This window comes from Siniperca chuatsi, linkage group LG20 (assembly GCF_020085105.1).
Source record: "Siniperca chuatsi isolate FFG_IHB_CAS linkage group LG20, ASM2008510v1, whole genome shotgun sequence".
Taxonomy (NCBI): Eukaryota; Metazoa; Chordata; class Actinopteri; order Centrarchiformes; family Sinipercidae; genus Siniperca; species Siniperca chuatsi.
This window is the reverse complement of record NC_058061.1, coordinates 4,478,013-4,494,205: the sequence shown is the minus strand read 5'-3', so window position 1 is coordinate 4,494,205 and position 16,193 is coordinate 4,478,013. Positions and strand designations below refer to the sequence as shown.

Sequence of the window (16,193 nt, the reverse complement as noted above, 5' to 3'; positions counted from 1 at the left end):
ACAACAACATCGTGAAGGCGTCACTTTGGGCTCTGGGTTCTATCTTCAGAATTTTTACAAACCAAACAATCGATCGATTGATGGAGAAAATAATCAGCAGATGAATCCAGAATAAAAATAATCATCAGCTGCAGTCCGATACAAACCGGTTCAACATGAGCTCCAGCTCAACCAGCTGCAGCAGCAACATCCTGCTTTACATTAATGCACGAGGAACAATAACCTGATGATATAATACTGTATATAATAGTATAACAGTCACAGGGGACATTTTACTTTAAAAGTACTTTTACTTTTAATACTTTAAGTACTTTTTCCTCATTATACTTACATACTTTTACTTAAGTAACATTTTAAATGCAGGACTTGTAACAGTATTTTTACAGTGTAGTACTTTTACTTAAGTAAAGGATCTGAAGGGATTTAGGCACTACCAGCTGATTAGTGGATGGTTGAATGTGAGTGAATGAGTAAGGAAAGCCATATTACAAAATGTAGAAGCATGGCAGTGTATTAAATCTAAGTGTCTGCTTTCTATCACCATGTCAACAAAATTAGCACACACACGCTCAGGTGAAAAAACAAACTTGTCTCGGTAACCTAAAACCAAGATTAACACGCTAAGTCGCTTATATCATTGTTGATCAACAAAGCAAATAAGTGTGACATGATAACATGTGATATGTTTCTGACAGTGCCCTGCACAAATTCAAAGTACTCTTTTATATTAACTCATCTTGAAACATTTATTAAAAACAAAATACAATTAGTTTTTGCTTTAGGATTTCAGAAAAGATTATATAAACAGCATTTTCTTTAAATGTACCATATTTGTATCCACAATATTTCAGACACGTCATCAAAATCAAGTCTCTATTTGCTTTGGTCATAAAAATGTAATAAAAATTTATTGTGCTTTACAGACGTTTCTTCACTTGTGAATTGATTGTGTAAGACGTAAAAAAAAAAGGAGGTTTAATTCCAAAACTCTTCATTCATAATAATAAAAATAAAAAATTTAAAATACAATAATGTTACTGTTCATTCCTAAGGATGTTTGCATGAGGTTAGGCAGAGTAACTTGACTTTTTCTTCATGTCACTGATCATTTTTTAAGATAAATAACAACAGTGTGAGCACAGAAAGTTAGAAAAGAAAAGAAAATGAGACAGAAGGAAAATGTCTCCAGTATTTTGTTTAATGGTGAATGTCAGATGGTTGTCTGCTGATACCAGTTGTTTGTATTGGTGTGAGTCCACATGGTTACAGTATCTACCTGGGTGTGGTGCATGGTAACAAGTGTTTATCCACCTTGCACATGTGGTGCCACATGGCTGTGCTTGTATACATTTTAGCCTTCCATAAGCTTTTATAAGTGTGACACTGACATATGACACATTTGTGGTCGAGTATGTGCATTTTGGTATATGTTTTTGGGAGGATGTGTGCTATTTGTCAGACTTTTTTTTATGGTTCTCGTCACTGAGGTTGTGCTCTCCGAACAGATTTGGGTTCTCGGACAGCGTGGCACGGACCTTCTTCTTTTCCTTGAAGCGTCCAGAGTTGGAGACCTTGACGTGGCGGCCCTTGGTGGCTGATTTATCTACAATCTTTTCCAGTCTGGCATTGAACTGGCTTTCCATATGGTCTGGAGGGGGATTATTATTGCTCGAGTGGTCTTTGTTTCCGGTGTTACTGCCATACTCAGCTGGGATCTCGTACAGAACCTTAGATTCAGATTTCTTCTTGCGCAAGAAGGTCAGCTTCCACCAGCTTGGATCAGCCATGACACCAACAGAGACTGGAGGACTGACCTGAAGGGTACACAGCACATACTTAGGACTGTGCAGAACATACCTTTATCGACAATGGTTATATTTACACCTGGCATTAACATCTTAGTTAGCGTACTGTGGGACCAAGTTGCCATCCTGAACAGGCCTCCATGGTGATGTCCTCTGTTGAATTTGTGGGGTTTAACAAGGAGTTTATACTCTACAGCTACACACAAATGACTCTTAATGACTGATATTTTTCAGACTAGATATCTTTAAAGGAACATTCCCCAAAACGGTGGAGTTGGTATGTGTGAAGTCTTTAGAAACATTTAGACCATCATGTAGGGAGATGAAAATGTACTGACAAACATAAAAGTAGACGGCCAGAGAAAGAGCAACAAAGTCGTTCACATCCGACAATTCATGTTTTCTTCCAGGCGAGTTTTAATTTCTCCATGCACTCTAACACACACATATTGTGTGTTAGCAAGTTATGTAACATTACTGTCATGTCTTTCTTTTGGCTAGAAATGTATTTTAATCCGCGCTTCACCTGGAAGAAAACATGAATGCTTTTAGTCCTATTTAGAAAATGGGGTAGTGGCGCACTCAAACAACAAACACTCAAACAAATCATCCTGTTTTCAACTGGCAAAACATTTTTGTCCACCTGTTTCACAGATTTAAAAAAAGGAACTTAGAAAGATTATCCTGGCCGGTTCTTAAGTCATAAACACAGGAGAGAAAACTATTTAGATCAGACTTAGAAAATGAATCACCAATTTTTTTTTTGCTTCCATAGATTTTGGACTTGTGACCTCAGTATTTCTAAAATCCCAACTATGGCCCTGTTTCTGAACTGTTTTTTAACTTTTATTCAGTCATATATTTCCAAGCACTGAGCGTCTGATGAGGCAAGCTCTGTATGACTGAAGCATCAGCATCATAAACTGTGAAACGACTGCAGACTGTACAGAACTCAGCTGCTCGGCTGTAAACCAGGACCGAGAGGTGCGACCACATCACGCCTGTTTCAGCCTCTTTACATCGGCTCCCTGTTGGTTTTAGGATTGATTTTAAGATCTTATTGATTACTTTTAAGGCTCTCCATGGCCTGGCTCCAGACTATATCTTAGACCTTGTAATCCCTCATGAACCTTCACGTAGTTTGAGATCTTCGGGCAGGGGTCTCCTGTCTGTTCCTGAGTCCAGGATGGAAACTAAGGGGGACAGAGCTTTTGCCATCAGGGCCCCGAGGCTCTGGAACAACCTGCCCGAAGACATTAGGTCGTCTGAGTCAGGGTCTTCGTTTAAGTCTCTTCTCAAAACACATTTTTATCTGAAAGCAGATCCTGATTTTACCTGAACTGGCCGTTTATTTTATTGCTTTTGTGTATTTTATGTATTTCATTTCTTTATATTTTATTTCTCTTGTTGTGAAGCACTTTGTACTTTGTTTTTATAAGTGCTAAAATATAACTACAACTTATAAATAAAGTTCTATTATTATTATTATCTCTTGTCAAGTGTCTTACTAAGTGTCACTGGTTATGTAAGGGACTTTAACATAACCAGTGTGTCTAAGAAGTATTCAGATCTTTTACTTGTGTAAAAGCAGTAATACCACAGGCTAAAACTAAACTCCATTATAAGTAAAAGTACTGCGTTCAAAATGTTAAATTAAAATACAGAATTATTATCAGTAAAATGTACTTAAAGTATTCAAAGTAAAAACACTGATTGTGGAGGCAGAATGGCTTTTTATATTGTAAGATTATTATTACTGATGTATTCATTTTAAAATAGTATTAGACGGTTTTGTGTAAAGCAATACACCATATCTATATGGTGTATTTGTTCTTGTATTTTATATGTAAAATCCTGATCTGTAAAGTAACTACAGCTGCCAGATAAATGTAGTGGAGTAAAAAGTACAATATTTTCCCTCTGAAATGTAGTGGAGAAGTATGAAATAGCAAAAAATGGAAATACTCAAATAATAAAGTACAAGTACCTCAACATTGTACTCAAGTACAATACTTGAGTAAATGTACTTAGTTACTTTCCTGGCCATAACCTTCATTGTAATTTCAATATTAGCTGTAATGTTGGCTTTAAAACATTCATGATTTGTGCTGCAGATTTATATTGAAATTAGGTTGAACTCATGCTGGACACAATGTGACATCAATATCTCAGTATTGAACGACAGATCGCCCTTATTGACAGGAAAGCCACTGTATTCTCCTGTACAGTTCACATGTATCAGACCCATCTTTAGAGAGAAGACAGTAACTATGGATGGCTTCTTTTCATCTGGGGGAGGACACCTGACACTCTGCTCTCAGCTGATAAATTAATGAGCATCTGAAGAGTATCCTCTGTCCCTCCCATGTGATCTGATATGAAGTCGGGAGGAAAAAAAAGGGCCTTCGACTGCAAGCTGTTGTCTTAATGCTGAACCAGGAGCTCAGTTATATAACAGCAAAGTGAAGAAGACTCTTTTGTCAGCATCACAAAATAACAGGGGCGCATATAGGCACACACAGTTATTACCTCCTGCTACTGTGATGCTCAGTCTCCTGGCAACCTAAACTAGTGTTAAAATAACTTCCTTATGAAATGAATATTGACGCTTTGATGATGAGTCTTTGCATCGTGTCAAGTGTATCATAAACAGGTTTATGATATGCTGTATAGATTATCACATATAAACAGGCCTGGCAATACTCATGACACACAAAAAGCTCTTGCTTTTGATGTGTCAATAAACTAATAAAGGGATTCTTAACCCACTCTGCTCACTAGCTTTTTCCCCGAGCTTTCAACCGCATCTCATTGTCTTCATCAGCCGGTGGAGTTTGCTCTGAAGCTCCGGAAAAAGCTAGTAAGTGGACCTTGAGTGAAGATCATTTATCTTATTATTTTATTTCACTGTTTTTGTCAAACTACTATTTCCAAGGTCAAGAATTACTTTTTAGGCGTCATTAGCAATTAATCAGCAGCTATTTTGATAATCAATTTATTGCATTAAGTCATTTTTCAGGCAAAAATGCCAAAAATGCGAGAAGTTGCTGCTTTTCTTGGTCTGACATTATAGTAAACTGAATATTATTGGGTTGTGGACTGTTGGTCGGACAAAACAAGACATTTGATAAAGTCACCTCGGGCTCTGGGGTACTGTGTATTTTTCCCAGTTTTCTAATCTTTTATAGGCCAAACGATTTATCATTTAATAGAAATAATAATAATGGTAAGTTGCAGCCCTAGTACATGCCATATAATCACAACGTCTCCTGTTTGATTATGGCTGCAGACCTTTGCTGCATGTCCCCTCTCTGCCCCCGCGTTCCCGGTCCATATCTCCACTGTCAAATGTCTAACAAAGGCAAAAAAATGCCACAGAAAATGCACATGTACATGGAAAACCAATCTCTCATAACAACATCAACACCAATGTGACTAAATAAGACAGTTTCTCGTTAAAATTGTGATGTTTACTGTTGTTTCAGATCTAACAGTTTTTAAAGGATCTCCTTTAATTCTTGTTTTTCAGTTTTTTTTTTTCATATTCTTTTGAACTGCATTTGAAACTGGTATAAACGTCAAGCTTTGAACTGCAAATGAAATATAAATAGTATCTGAATAAAACTTTAGCTTTCAAACCACATTTTATGAGTTTTCGCAAACGCTACGATTTCTACTTTATGAGGGCTGAAAGGAAGCAAAGAGCCACACAAATCCTCCTTTGGTGAGGTCATTTTATCATGTAGCACCTATGCAAATACACAGTCCATGCCCTTTGCTGAAACACTCATCTTACTCTTATCTGAAGCATGTGATGTTAAGCACCTGGCAAGCACAAGTAGTGCCAAGGTTCAGTGTAGGAAACAATTGATGAGATTTTGGATTTAATGTTGTGATAAGTTTTGAATAGTAACTTTAAAATTGTAATCTAAGGACACTTAGAGGAACACTTCTTACGTAAGAGCTCTTGTGCTTGATTAGTCTAATTAGCACCTAATGTTACCTCTTGGCCCAGTGTTGGTTAATTACACTTATTTCTGACCCGGTTGTGTACAGGCACTCAGATAACAGATAGTGTTTCTGACCAAGATGAGCTGTCGTGAGTTCCCCAGTGGCTGCAGCAACCAAGTGTTTACTTTTGTTTCTCAGCTTCTTTAATGTTACTTTTCCTAAATCCAAAGTTAATTCCCCCCTTTTTTTTCTAGCTGAATTTAGCAACATGGATGCGTTTAGTCTTTAACAAAAGACAAGTTCCTCTATATCAAATGTTTACAGAGCATTTACATGGTTTTGTTGACTTTTCATCAAGCAATTTCTGCAGAACAAAATAACTAAGAGGGCTTGAGCAGCACTTTAACACCGTGTTAAGTAAGAGAACATAGTGGAAAAAATATGCACACATACTGTATTTCTTCTAGTATTCCATGTTTGACTTAGATATGACCTTTGAGACAAAAAGCCCTGTTGACATAAGGGAGGCCCTCTCGCAGTTCTCTTTAATAAGTTACTAAGTATTCTGTATTACTATGTATTCTGTTGTGTGCGGGTGAACTGTTCAGCAAAGCCGTGGGGTGTTCTTTGCCTGAGGTTTACAATGATGCTAATTTGCCAAAGTCTCTATAAGAGTGCCTTTAATGGGACATTATATCAACAATTCTGATAAGGCTGCAGGGTCCAAAAATGTTATTGAATTCATGACTGTATCACTTTAATGACGAGGCTTGTAGCAATCTTGAATTAGAGGAAGGTTTATTATTCTCACTTAAAAAGTGTCACCTGTTCAAACATCGCACAGCCAAACGATAAGATTAATCAATAAATCATTTGTTCTGTTACACATCACAATCTCCTGCTACGGGAAATGTCTTGTTTTGTCCAACAAACAGTCTGAAACCCAAAAATATTCAATTCACTATCATGTAAGATGAGGAAAGGCAGCAAACTGAGAACCTAGAACCATCAAATGTTTGGCATGTTTGCTTAAATAGTTTGCCTAAACGGTTAATCGATCAAAATAGCAGCAGATTAATTGACTAATTGTTGCATCTGTAGCATCTTGATAAAGATTGTTGGACTGTGAAAACACTGGAAATACGTCCTGGACTTTATTGTTCTTGGCAAAGTCTGATATGTTGCATTTTATAAACATAATAAATATACTATAAAGTCGTCAATAAACCAAACGAATACAACCTAATGGGTTGCCTTTACTGGATCTGTTATCTCAGGCAAATGTGCATTCTGTCGTCAAGCAACAAGATCAGTTTCTGCAGCAGAATATTATATTAGATATATATTAGAGACATAAAATAGCTTTAAGGTGCGCAAATGTGTTTTCGTACCTTGTTGATGATGAGATGCCTGAAGGAGATTCTCTCAGATGTGAAACTGTCCCGCCATGTTCACAAATTCTTTACCTCCTCTGTTTTCTTTTTCTTCTTCTTCTCAGGTGATCATGCACAGGTGCAGCATCTCTCTCCCTCTGCCTCGCTCGCTCTCTCTCTCTTTCTCTTTCACCTTGTCCCTCTGTTCTCTGCCATCTAACACACACCCTCCTCAAACACAACACACACACACCTAAAGCCTGCCCAGCTAAGTGCATGAGTGAGTAAATGTTGCAACCATGTAATTTAGTGAGACCCTTTCTTCAGGCCGGCCCAGTACAGATCAAGATTACTGACATGGAGGTTAATGTGAACTTGAGAGGTGCAGCAGCTTTCCAAACTGCAAATAAATTCCCTTTATCAGTCTCGCTTTAAAACCCATTCTTGTTTTAATGTGGAATTTGGACACAGAATAAAGTCATCTTTGTATTTGAGTTTTCTCATTCCTGTTATACAACTCTGAGTAATTACTCTGAGCTGGAGAGAGAAAGAGATGCAGGCTCTAAAAGTTCATCTGAATGAGGTGAGTGCCCCTGATGTTTTGCATGGGTTGTGTAAAATCACAAACAGTGAATGGATGCTTACTTTGCAAGTTTGGTTTACATTCAAATGACCTGAAATTAGGCCACTTGAGAGACACTGCTGCGTCTGAACATGCAGGGATTGAATGGCAGCGAGCCATTTTCATTTCTGTCCAGCTTGGAGTTCACAAGACGCCAAAGTGTTTTGTTATTCTTTTGGTTTTCAATGACATAATATAAGAGATTTGTGTAGCGGTAAAATGATTCAATATTTCACAAAAAGGTCCAAAAAGTCCAAAAAATGAAAACTGATTTGTACAGCAGAACTTTGTTTTTCTTTGGTCCTCTCCCATTAATCATCCCACGACCCCTCAGATTTATCTGGTGACACTTTGGAGGGGTCCGACCCCAAAGGTTGGGAACCACTGAACTAAGAAAACAACTGTATATAAAGTACATGAAGTAGTTAAAACTAGCTCCACCGTGACCAGCTACAACTGTAAAATACTGCTTACTACTTACACATCAGTATTAATGATGTAATAATGTAATATACGATAGTAATTTAAACATAAACATAAAGAGTTTCCCCTCGGGGATCAATAAAGTATTTCTGATTCTGATTCTGATAATTTATCAGTCACGTGGGCCATTTTTCTGCAGAAAAAGTACATTTTGCTGAAAATACTCCTGTACTTTTTGAATGCATGACTTTTACTTTTACAGGACTTATTAAATTGTTGTATTGGTACTTTTACTTAAAAGATCTGAGTACTTCTTCCACCACTGGGTACAATAAATAAACTTACCTCGCCTTAAACACTTTATCACTCTCATGCAGACATTTAAAGGACGACAGCGCCCTCTACCGACGGACTTTAACTCTGCATCCAATCAGGAGCTGAGCCACCCGCCAATCAACTGCCACTGTCAGCATAGTGACATATGATTGGTCAATCCTTCTAGCGACTGTAACATCACCTCCTTCTATTGGCCCTCCTTCGCGTAACGTGTCATAAACAGTGAAATGCGGATGGTGATTAAAAAAATCCTGTTATTTATTCTAAATAAACATATAATGAACACTTAACATCTTGGAAGTGTTTTCGTTTTGAAGAGGCAAAGAGAAAATGGAGGTAAGGTTAAATTAAAGTCTGTCTGACTCGGTTTTAATGAGCATGCTAGCTAACGTTAGCTAGCTGTCACACAGTCAAAGTCCAGTTAACTGAGAAATAAGCATTTCCCAAAGCTTGGTAAAGAAAATAGTTTGTCCTCTTAGTTAAGACTTCTTTCTGTTCTCCGTGTAGCTGTTGAAGAATGCGCTATTTTCTCCCTGTGCAAGGTATTGCTACAATAATAGGGGAGGAAAAAGTGTAAATTATTAATGTCTTGACCGTTTTTCTCACTTCAACAGAATATTCAAAATCTTCCAATCGACATACAGACCAGCAAGCTTTTGGGTAAGGCAAAAGACACAAAACTAAAATGGGCAAATTCCATCTGTTACTGTGCTGTATGTGCAAACTAACTTTTGTTTCTTCCAACAGAGCTATGTCCAGCTGTTGCCTTCAACAGATGAATCAGATGATGCCAGATTCAGATATTAATGGTGCTGAATCTTTCTGTGTCCACAGACTGGCTGCTGGATCGACGTCACTGTAATCTGAAATGGCAGAGTGCAGTAAAGTCCATCAGAGAGAAGATCAATGCTGCCATCCAGGACATGCCGGAGAATGAGGAGATCAAGCAGCTTCTGTCCGGCTCCTGTAGGTCCCTTATAGCCCCAGATTGTGCCTCTCATCTGTTATCATTACGTTCAAGTCAGAGATAAGCATCCATTTTTCTGTAATATAAATCCCTGATGAACTCGGGAGGTTGTTTAACAACACTAACCACAGTTTATGAAGGTATTTCCAGAACCTTTAAAGACTCTCGTTACCAACTGGATAAAAAAAATATATCAGCACTACATATACTACATATTGCACTACATAAAGTTGTAATATCAATTACTGTTGTCTATATTAATGTTACTTTCCACTAGTTTACTCCTTAATTTACAATAACGTGTCTTACAAAACAAGCAAGGAGAAATGTTTTTTTTTGTTTGTTTTTTATTTTTGCTATATTGTCTTATGTTTCATATTGTTGTATGTTGTCATGTTGTCTGTCTGCTGTTTGCACTAAGTCAAAGGAAGAGAGTAGCAGCTTAGGAAACTGCTTAAAAATGTATTTTGCTGTGCAGCAGACGGAGTATTTCTTTGTATCTAGATGGTAAAGAGTCTGATGATTCTGGAAATATCATTAAAAACAGCCGTAAGTGTTGTTAAATGATCTTGATTTTTTTTAAAGATCACCAGGGATTTATCTTTCAGAAAAACGCTTAGTTCTGTGACTCGAATGTAATAATGAGACATGAGAGGCACTAATTGGGGCTCGGTCCCTTACTACTTAATCCTACTTCGACCATACATACTTATTGCAGCTTTAGCCCTCAGCTGTATTAGTACGTGTTTTGTTTTGTAACGTAGCGTAATTCCTGTGTAGTAACTGTTAGTTTCTGTTGTTGGTTTGTTAGCTACATTTAATAATAATTATTATTATTATTTATAGAGTAGAAAAGGTTTCAGTCGTAGTCATCTGGACACTGTTTTCAGAATCAAGACGTTTCGGCTCCCATCCGGAAGTCATTCTCAATTGTGAAAATGGTCTGAGAACTCAGAAATCTAAGCTACTCTGTGTTATTTCTGAGTTCTCAGACCATTTTCACAATTGAGAATGACTTCCGGATGGGAGCCGAAACTTCTTGATTCTGAAAACTGAAACCTTTTCTACGATGGACCACTCCTGGACGAATGAGGGACTACACCGTCTTTATTTATAGAGCACTTATCAAAACAAAATGCTTCACAACAAGAGAAATAAAATACCTCAGTGAATGACGAAATATAAAGAAATAAAATACACAAAAGCAATAAAATAAACAGCCAGTTCAGGTAAAATCAGGATATGCTTTCTGATAAAAACTGACTCAAACAAACCTCATTTCTTCGGGCAAGTTGTTCCAGAGCCTCGGGGCCCTGATAGCAAAAGCTCTGTCCCCCTTAGTTTCCATCCTGGACTCAGGAACAGACAGGAGACCCCTGCCCGAAGATCTCAAACTACATGAAGGTTCATAAGGGATTACAAGGTCTAAGATATAGTCTGGAGCCAGGCCATGAAGAGCCTTAAAAGTAATCAACAAGATCTTAAAATCAATCCTAAAACAAACAGGGAGCCATTTGTGGACAACAGTTAACTATCTGTCCTCGTCCTCTGTATGAATGCTTATTAACTGATATACTTTGCTTTGTTTGTTTGTTTGTTTTAATTGATAGACATTCACTACTTTCACTGCTTGAGAATAGTGGAGATACTGAGGGGAACTGAGGCTTCCTCCAAGAACATCTTTGGCAGATATTCATCTCAGAGGATGAAGGTGAGAGGATTCAAACAAACTGGTATTGTCTGCCTCACAGCAGGTCTGTCGGTTTGTTTATAATTAGTATCACAAACCAAGTGGTCTGAGGGGATTTCCTATATTTTAAAACTACTGAAACTATCCAAAAATTTAGATTTGAATTGTGTTTTCTGTTTTTGTTATCACAGGATTGGCAAGAGATTGTCTCACTTTATGAGGCAGATAATATCTATTTGGGTGAGTGTAATATAAAAACAATACCATACCATATCTCTATGTATTTATCATAGTATGACAACATCTGTATACACCGTTAGGCTTATTATTCCTCTGTATTTCATGGGGTAGGAAGGCTATTTTAAGCAAGTAAAACTGTTAGTGGTTCCCATACGTGTTGTCATTCTCTTGTAAAAAAGGTTTAAAACTGTCTTTGTCTAAATGGTGAAGAAAGTAGTTTTTGTTGCTGCTGTTCAGATTATTTCTGTATCATCATTATTATAGGATATGGGGAAATAGCATCCAGCTTTAGAAACAAAATAATTGCATGTGTAGAAAATTCTTTTATTTAAAAAAGCGATTTGTGTGTCCCAGCGGAGGTGGCCAGCTTGCTGAGTCGCAATGTGAGCTATGAAGGCCCGGCTCTGAGGAAGCAACTGGCCAAAGCCCAGCAGCTTCAGCAGGAGCTGAGCAGACGGGAAGTGGAGTGCCAGAGCTCAGCCGCAGACCTGAGGGAACGCTACTATGCTGCCTGCAAACAGTATGGCATCACAGTAAGTATAAGAACATGGACACCCGTAGGAGAACATTAAAACACACACTGAGTTTGTGCAATGTTCAGAATTAAGTATTTTATTAATAGACAGATGAAATGACATGATGCTTGTTCAGACTCTTGCTCTCCGTGTTCTTCATCCTGCTGCTTGACTTTTTTCCTCTAACAGGGAGAAAATGTGGCTCGTGAGCTTCAGGCTCTGGTCAAAGACTTACCAGCAGTTCTTGAGGAAGTCGGGAAAGATGCAGCAAAGTTAGAGGAGCAAATCCAACTTTATACTGCTTTCACAAACTTTGTATGTGAGTGGTGAGTATATCGTCAAAATACAGTCTACTTTTATTCAAGCTGTCTTTTGCTCTGTATTTCTTTTATATAAAATAAAATAAAATAATATATAATTCTGTTCTTCGTATACGTGCACATCCCTAACAGCAATACAGCAATAATAAAACTTCTTGTCTGTTGTAAAAAACATGGGAAACTTTCACTTTTTGTCACACAAGCTCACATGGTGTTATTTGTAGGTCTGAGCCAGTCCTGCCCATGCTGACATTTGCCCAGAAGAGAGGGAACACAACATTTTATGAGTGGAGAACGGGGAAAGTCCCCACAATTATTGAGAGGCCACTTGTGGAGGAAGCACCTCCTGATACAGTCACAGAGGATACGGTCGGTTTTACTGTCTCTATATTATATATTAATCAGGGTCATATAATAGAAACTTCCTATCTTACTGTACATCGGAGAAAAAATCACTTAAGTAAACGTTTTGTTGTTGTTTTTCTTCTTCTTCATTTAATCCATTTTATTTTTGTTATACAGTTTGATTTTTAAATCAGGCCCTAATTCAGATTATCACGGTTACTAAACAGATTTGAGAGTTGGTCAGTGTCTGTAATACAGCTCCAGGACTCATGTGGCAGCTCATGTGCTGCTGTGAGATATTCAACAAATGCCAGAAAAGGTCAAATAAATATATTAAAGTGTTAGTTCACAAGTGATTTTTCCTCACCACTGACTTTGTGTTTCTGTGTTGTCTTTGTAACCCCGCTTTAGATTGACTGGGGTGAATTTGGTAAAGGTACAGATACTAATTCTGGCATCACAGCTGAGGATGGAATAAACTGGGGTATCAGCCTGGAGCCGAGCTGTGAGGTAAAGATAGCTGAACATATCTGCATTTTGATTTTATATACATAGTTTGTATTCACCTTATATTATTTCAGAATCAGAAACTATTAATATGTAGATATTGAAAAAGAATTTATTATTATGTAGTTTACAGTCAGCATACATCAGTATTCATTACATTCAGCATTACATCCTTTCCTCTAATACAGTGTGATTCCAAACCAGGGGTTGAAGAGAATTTGGAACTGTTTGATAAAAGCAACACTTGAAATAGTTAGCTAAAAGTTACGGATAAATGGATGAAATGGCAGTAGTTAGATGAAAGTAATGGATAAATGGCTGAAATAGATTGCTAAAAGTAATGGATAGCGTTAAATGGTTGAAATAGCTAGCTAAAAATAATGGATAAACAGTTGAAATGATGTTAGTTAGCTAAAAGTAATGGAAAATGGTTCAAATAAATTGGTAAAGTAATGTATACATGGTAAAATAGCTAATAGTAATGGACGAATTATTAAAATAAGTTCAAATGTATGGATAAACAGTTGAAATAGTCTGCTAAAAGTAACAGATAAATGGGGGAAATAGCTCAACGTAATTAATAAACTGTGTAAATTATCAGCTAAAGGTAATGGGAAACATGATGGGTGGTGTTGATGAAGGGGTACTTGAGTTCATCTGTGGGGGTACATCAAACATACTGCTCTAATATACCAATATCTGTCTGTCTGTCTGTCTCAGCAGGACACTGGTGCAGGTGGTATTGACTGGGGTGACAGTGAAGCAGCTCCCGTAGAAATTGAAATCGTAGATGCGGGCACAGACTGTAACTACTTTTCTTTTTTTTAAATCACCATTATGGCCACGCAACTTATCCCATGTTCAGCTGCTGAAATTTCCTGAGACGTGTGTGTCATCGTGTAGGTCCTGAGGGTGTGGCGAGGGGTGAGGATGCTTTAACTATACTGGAGAACTCTCAGTCACGCAGCCAGTTCATCGATGAGCTAATGGAGGTAAAGACTACGGTCATCTATTGTCAAATTAGCCTTGTAAGACCGTACATCCACTTGATCTTTGTGTAGAACATAATGTTGAATATATAGAAAGTATAAACATGGCTATCGTAGAAAAGGTTTCCGTCGTAGTCATCTGGACACTGTTTTCAGAATCAAGACGTTTCGGCTCCCATCCGGAAGTCATTCTCAATTGTGAAAAAATGGGACGGGAACTCAGAAATTTAAGCTACTCTGAGTTACATAAGCCCTGTTCAAAGAGAACAGAAATGGTGGTCTGAGATTCAATCTGCCCAAAGTTTACCACAGTGTATTAGCACCTTGGTCACGCCAATCATATGCTAATCAGGTACTTAACGGTGATGAGGGAGGTGCAGCCAGAAAACAATAAGCCTGATTACTGATTACTCGGCCATCTTGAAACTATTAGGTCAGTTTCAGGTGAAACTAGCTAATCAACAGATACTCAGGTAGATTCCTTCCTGAGGGCAGGGCTTATGTAACACAGAGTAGCTTAAATTTCTGAGTTCCCGTTCCATTTTTTACAATTGAGAATGACTTCCGGATGACTTCTTGATTCTGAAAACTGAAACCTTTTCTACGATGGACCACTCCTGGACGAATGAGGGACTACACCTTCTTATAAACATGGCTGCAACTAGTGAATATTTTCATTACAGATTAAAGTTTTCTTTTTTATTATTATTATTCATGTAGTAAAAAATTGTGACAATACCCATCATATTTTCAAAGGCCAAAGTGATGTCTTGAAACTGCTTGTTTTTGTCTGATCAAACCCCAAAGACATTCAATTTACAACGATATAGAGCAGCGTTTCCCAAACCTTGTACCCCTTGTCCTGCTTGTTTTAGATCTCTCCCTCCTCCTCCAACACAGCTGATGGATGGTTGGATAGATTAAATCATCTATCAGATTTACCCCAAACAAGTGACACTGTTTTCTTGTGTTTGTACAGCTGGAAGTGTTCCTAACCCAGCGCATTAGTGAGATGGGAGAGGAGGGAGATGTGGTAGCTATGAGCCAGTTCCAGCTGGCCCCCTCCGTCATCCAAGGCCAGTCCCGTGAACATATCCGGGAGATGCTGTCAGAGGTGCAAGACCTCGTGGGCCGGCTCACCTCTCTCCGGATGCAGCACCTGTTTATGATCCAGGCCTCACCACGGTATGCTGCCATAACTGAACCTCATAATATAAATTTCAGTCAGCATAAATCGTGTCATTATTTTGTACGTTGGTCAATAGACAGAATCTGATGTAATTTAAGCAACAATCCAGAAATCTGGCATGGACGTTAGGGGGGAAAAGGGACGAGAATTAGCTTTTAAACCACTTGCTTTCTTTCAGAAATGTGTTCATCATTTTCTCATTATGTTTTTTGTATGAAATGTGTCGTTAAGGTATGTTGAACGTGTGTCAGAGGTGCTGAGACAGAAGCTGAAGCAGGCAGAGATTCTGGTACTAAAGGGTGCCACAATGGCTGAGAAAAGGCAGGAAGCCCTAGAGGAGCAGTCCAGACTGGAGCCTCGTGTTGACCTGCTGGCAGGATGCACCCGCGAACTCCAGAAACTGGTATTGGATTACTATTTCAATTTATTGAAGTTCACAGGGTTGGCAGTTTTCCAGCTCACTGGAAAGAGAAGGTTGTGTAGCATTTTTCTCACTCCTTAGAATACAGTAAACATAGGAAGCAGATAAGATATGTCATAAGATCATTATATCCGATATATATGATAATATATACTGATAATTATACAGTTACAGATTAATTGAAAGGAATATATATATATATATATATATATATATATATATATATATATATATATATATAGCACAGAGGGCTCATAATTCATTTATGTTACACTTTGAAGGATCTTAGTAGTAATGAGTATTATTGCCAGTAATTCTGATTGTTAATCATTATTTGTTTTTGCAGATTGAAGCTGACATTTCAAAGAAATACAACAAAAGGCCCGTCAACCTAATGGGGGTTAATATATAGTGAACTTCACAGAAGACATTCACTGAAAATATTTTCAGAATAAAAGTTGTATTTAATTTTAGGTCTTGTGTGTTCTTTACGTTTTCTG

General features: G+C 37.8%; 2 protein-coding genes across 3 annotated transcripts; one reads left to right on the top strand and one right to left on the bottom strand.

Annotated features, from left to right (window-relative positions):
- Positions 1-727: 727 nt before the first annotated feature.
- On the bottom strand, positions 728-7,442 carry prr15lb (proline rich 15 like b). The gene is made up of 2 exons (XM_044180113.1): positions 7,148-7,442; positions 728-1,814 (listed from the first exon to the last, which is right to left on the bottom strand). Exon 2 carries the CDS (start codon positions 1,785-1,787, stop codon positions 1,449-1,451), a length of 339 nt encoding a protein of 112 aa, XP_044036048.1. The 5' UTR covers positions 1,788-1,814; positions 7,148-7,442; the 3' UTR covers positions 728-1,448.
- Positions 7,443-8,682: 1,240 nt separating this feature from the next.
- On the top strand, positions 8,683-16,166 carry cdk5rap3 (CDK5 regulatory subunit associated protein 3). 2 transcript variants are annotated; one of them, XM_044180069.1, is made up of 14 exons: positions 8,683-8,846; positions 9,125-9,170; positions 9,345-9,476; positions 11,088-11,188; positions 11,359-11,407; positions 11,762-11,940; positions 12,112-12,248; positions 12,467-12,611; positions 12,999-13,097; positions 13,818-13,899; positions 13,998-14,086; positions 15,063-15,268; positions 15,504-15,675; positions 16,040-16,166. In XM_044180069.1, exons 1-14 carry the CDS (start codon positions 8,841-8,843, stop codon positions 16,103-16,105), a joined length of 1,509 nt encoding a protein of 502 aa, XP_044036004.1. In that variant the 5' UTR covers positions 8,683-8,840; the 3' UTR covers positions 16,106-16,166. The 2 variants fall into 2 exon arrangements, with proteins under 2 accessions (XP_044036004.1, XP_044036003.1); XM_044180068.1 differs by having other exon boundaries at positions 8,687-8,846; positions 13,815-13,899.
- The last annotated feature ends 27 nt before the right edge of the window (positions 16,167-16,193 follow it).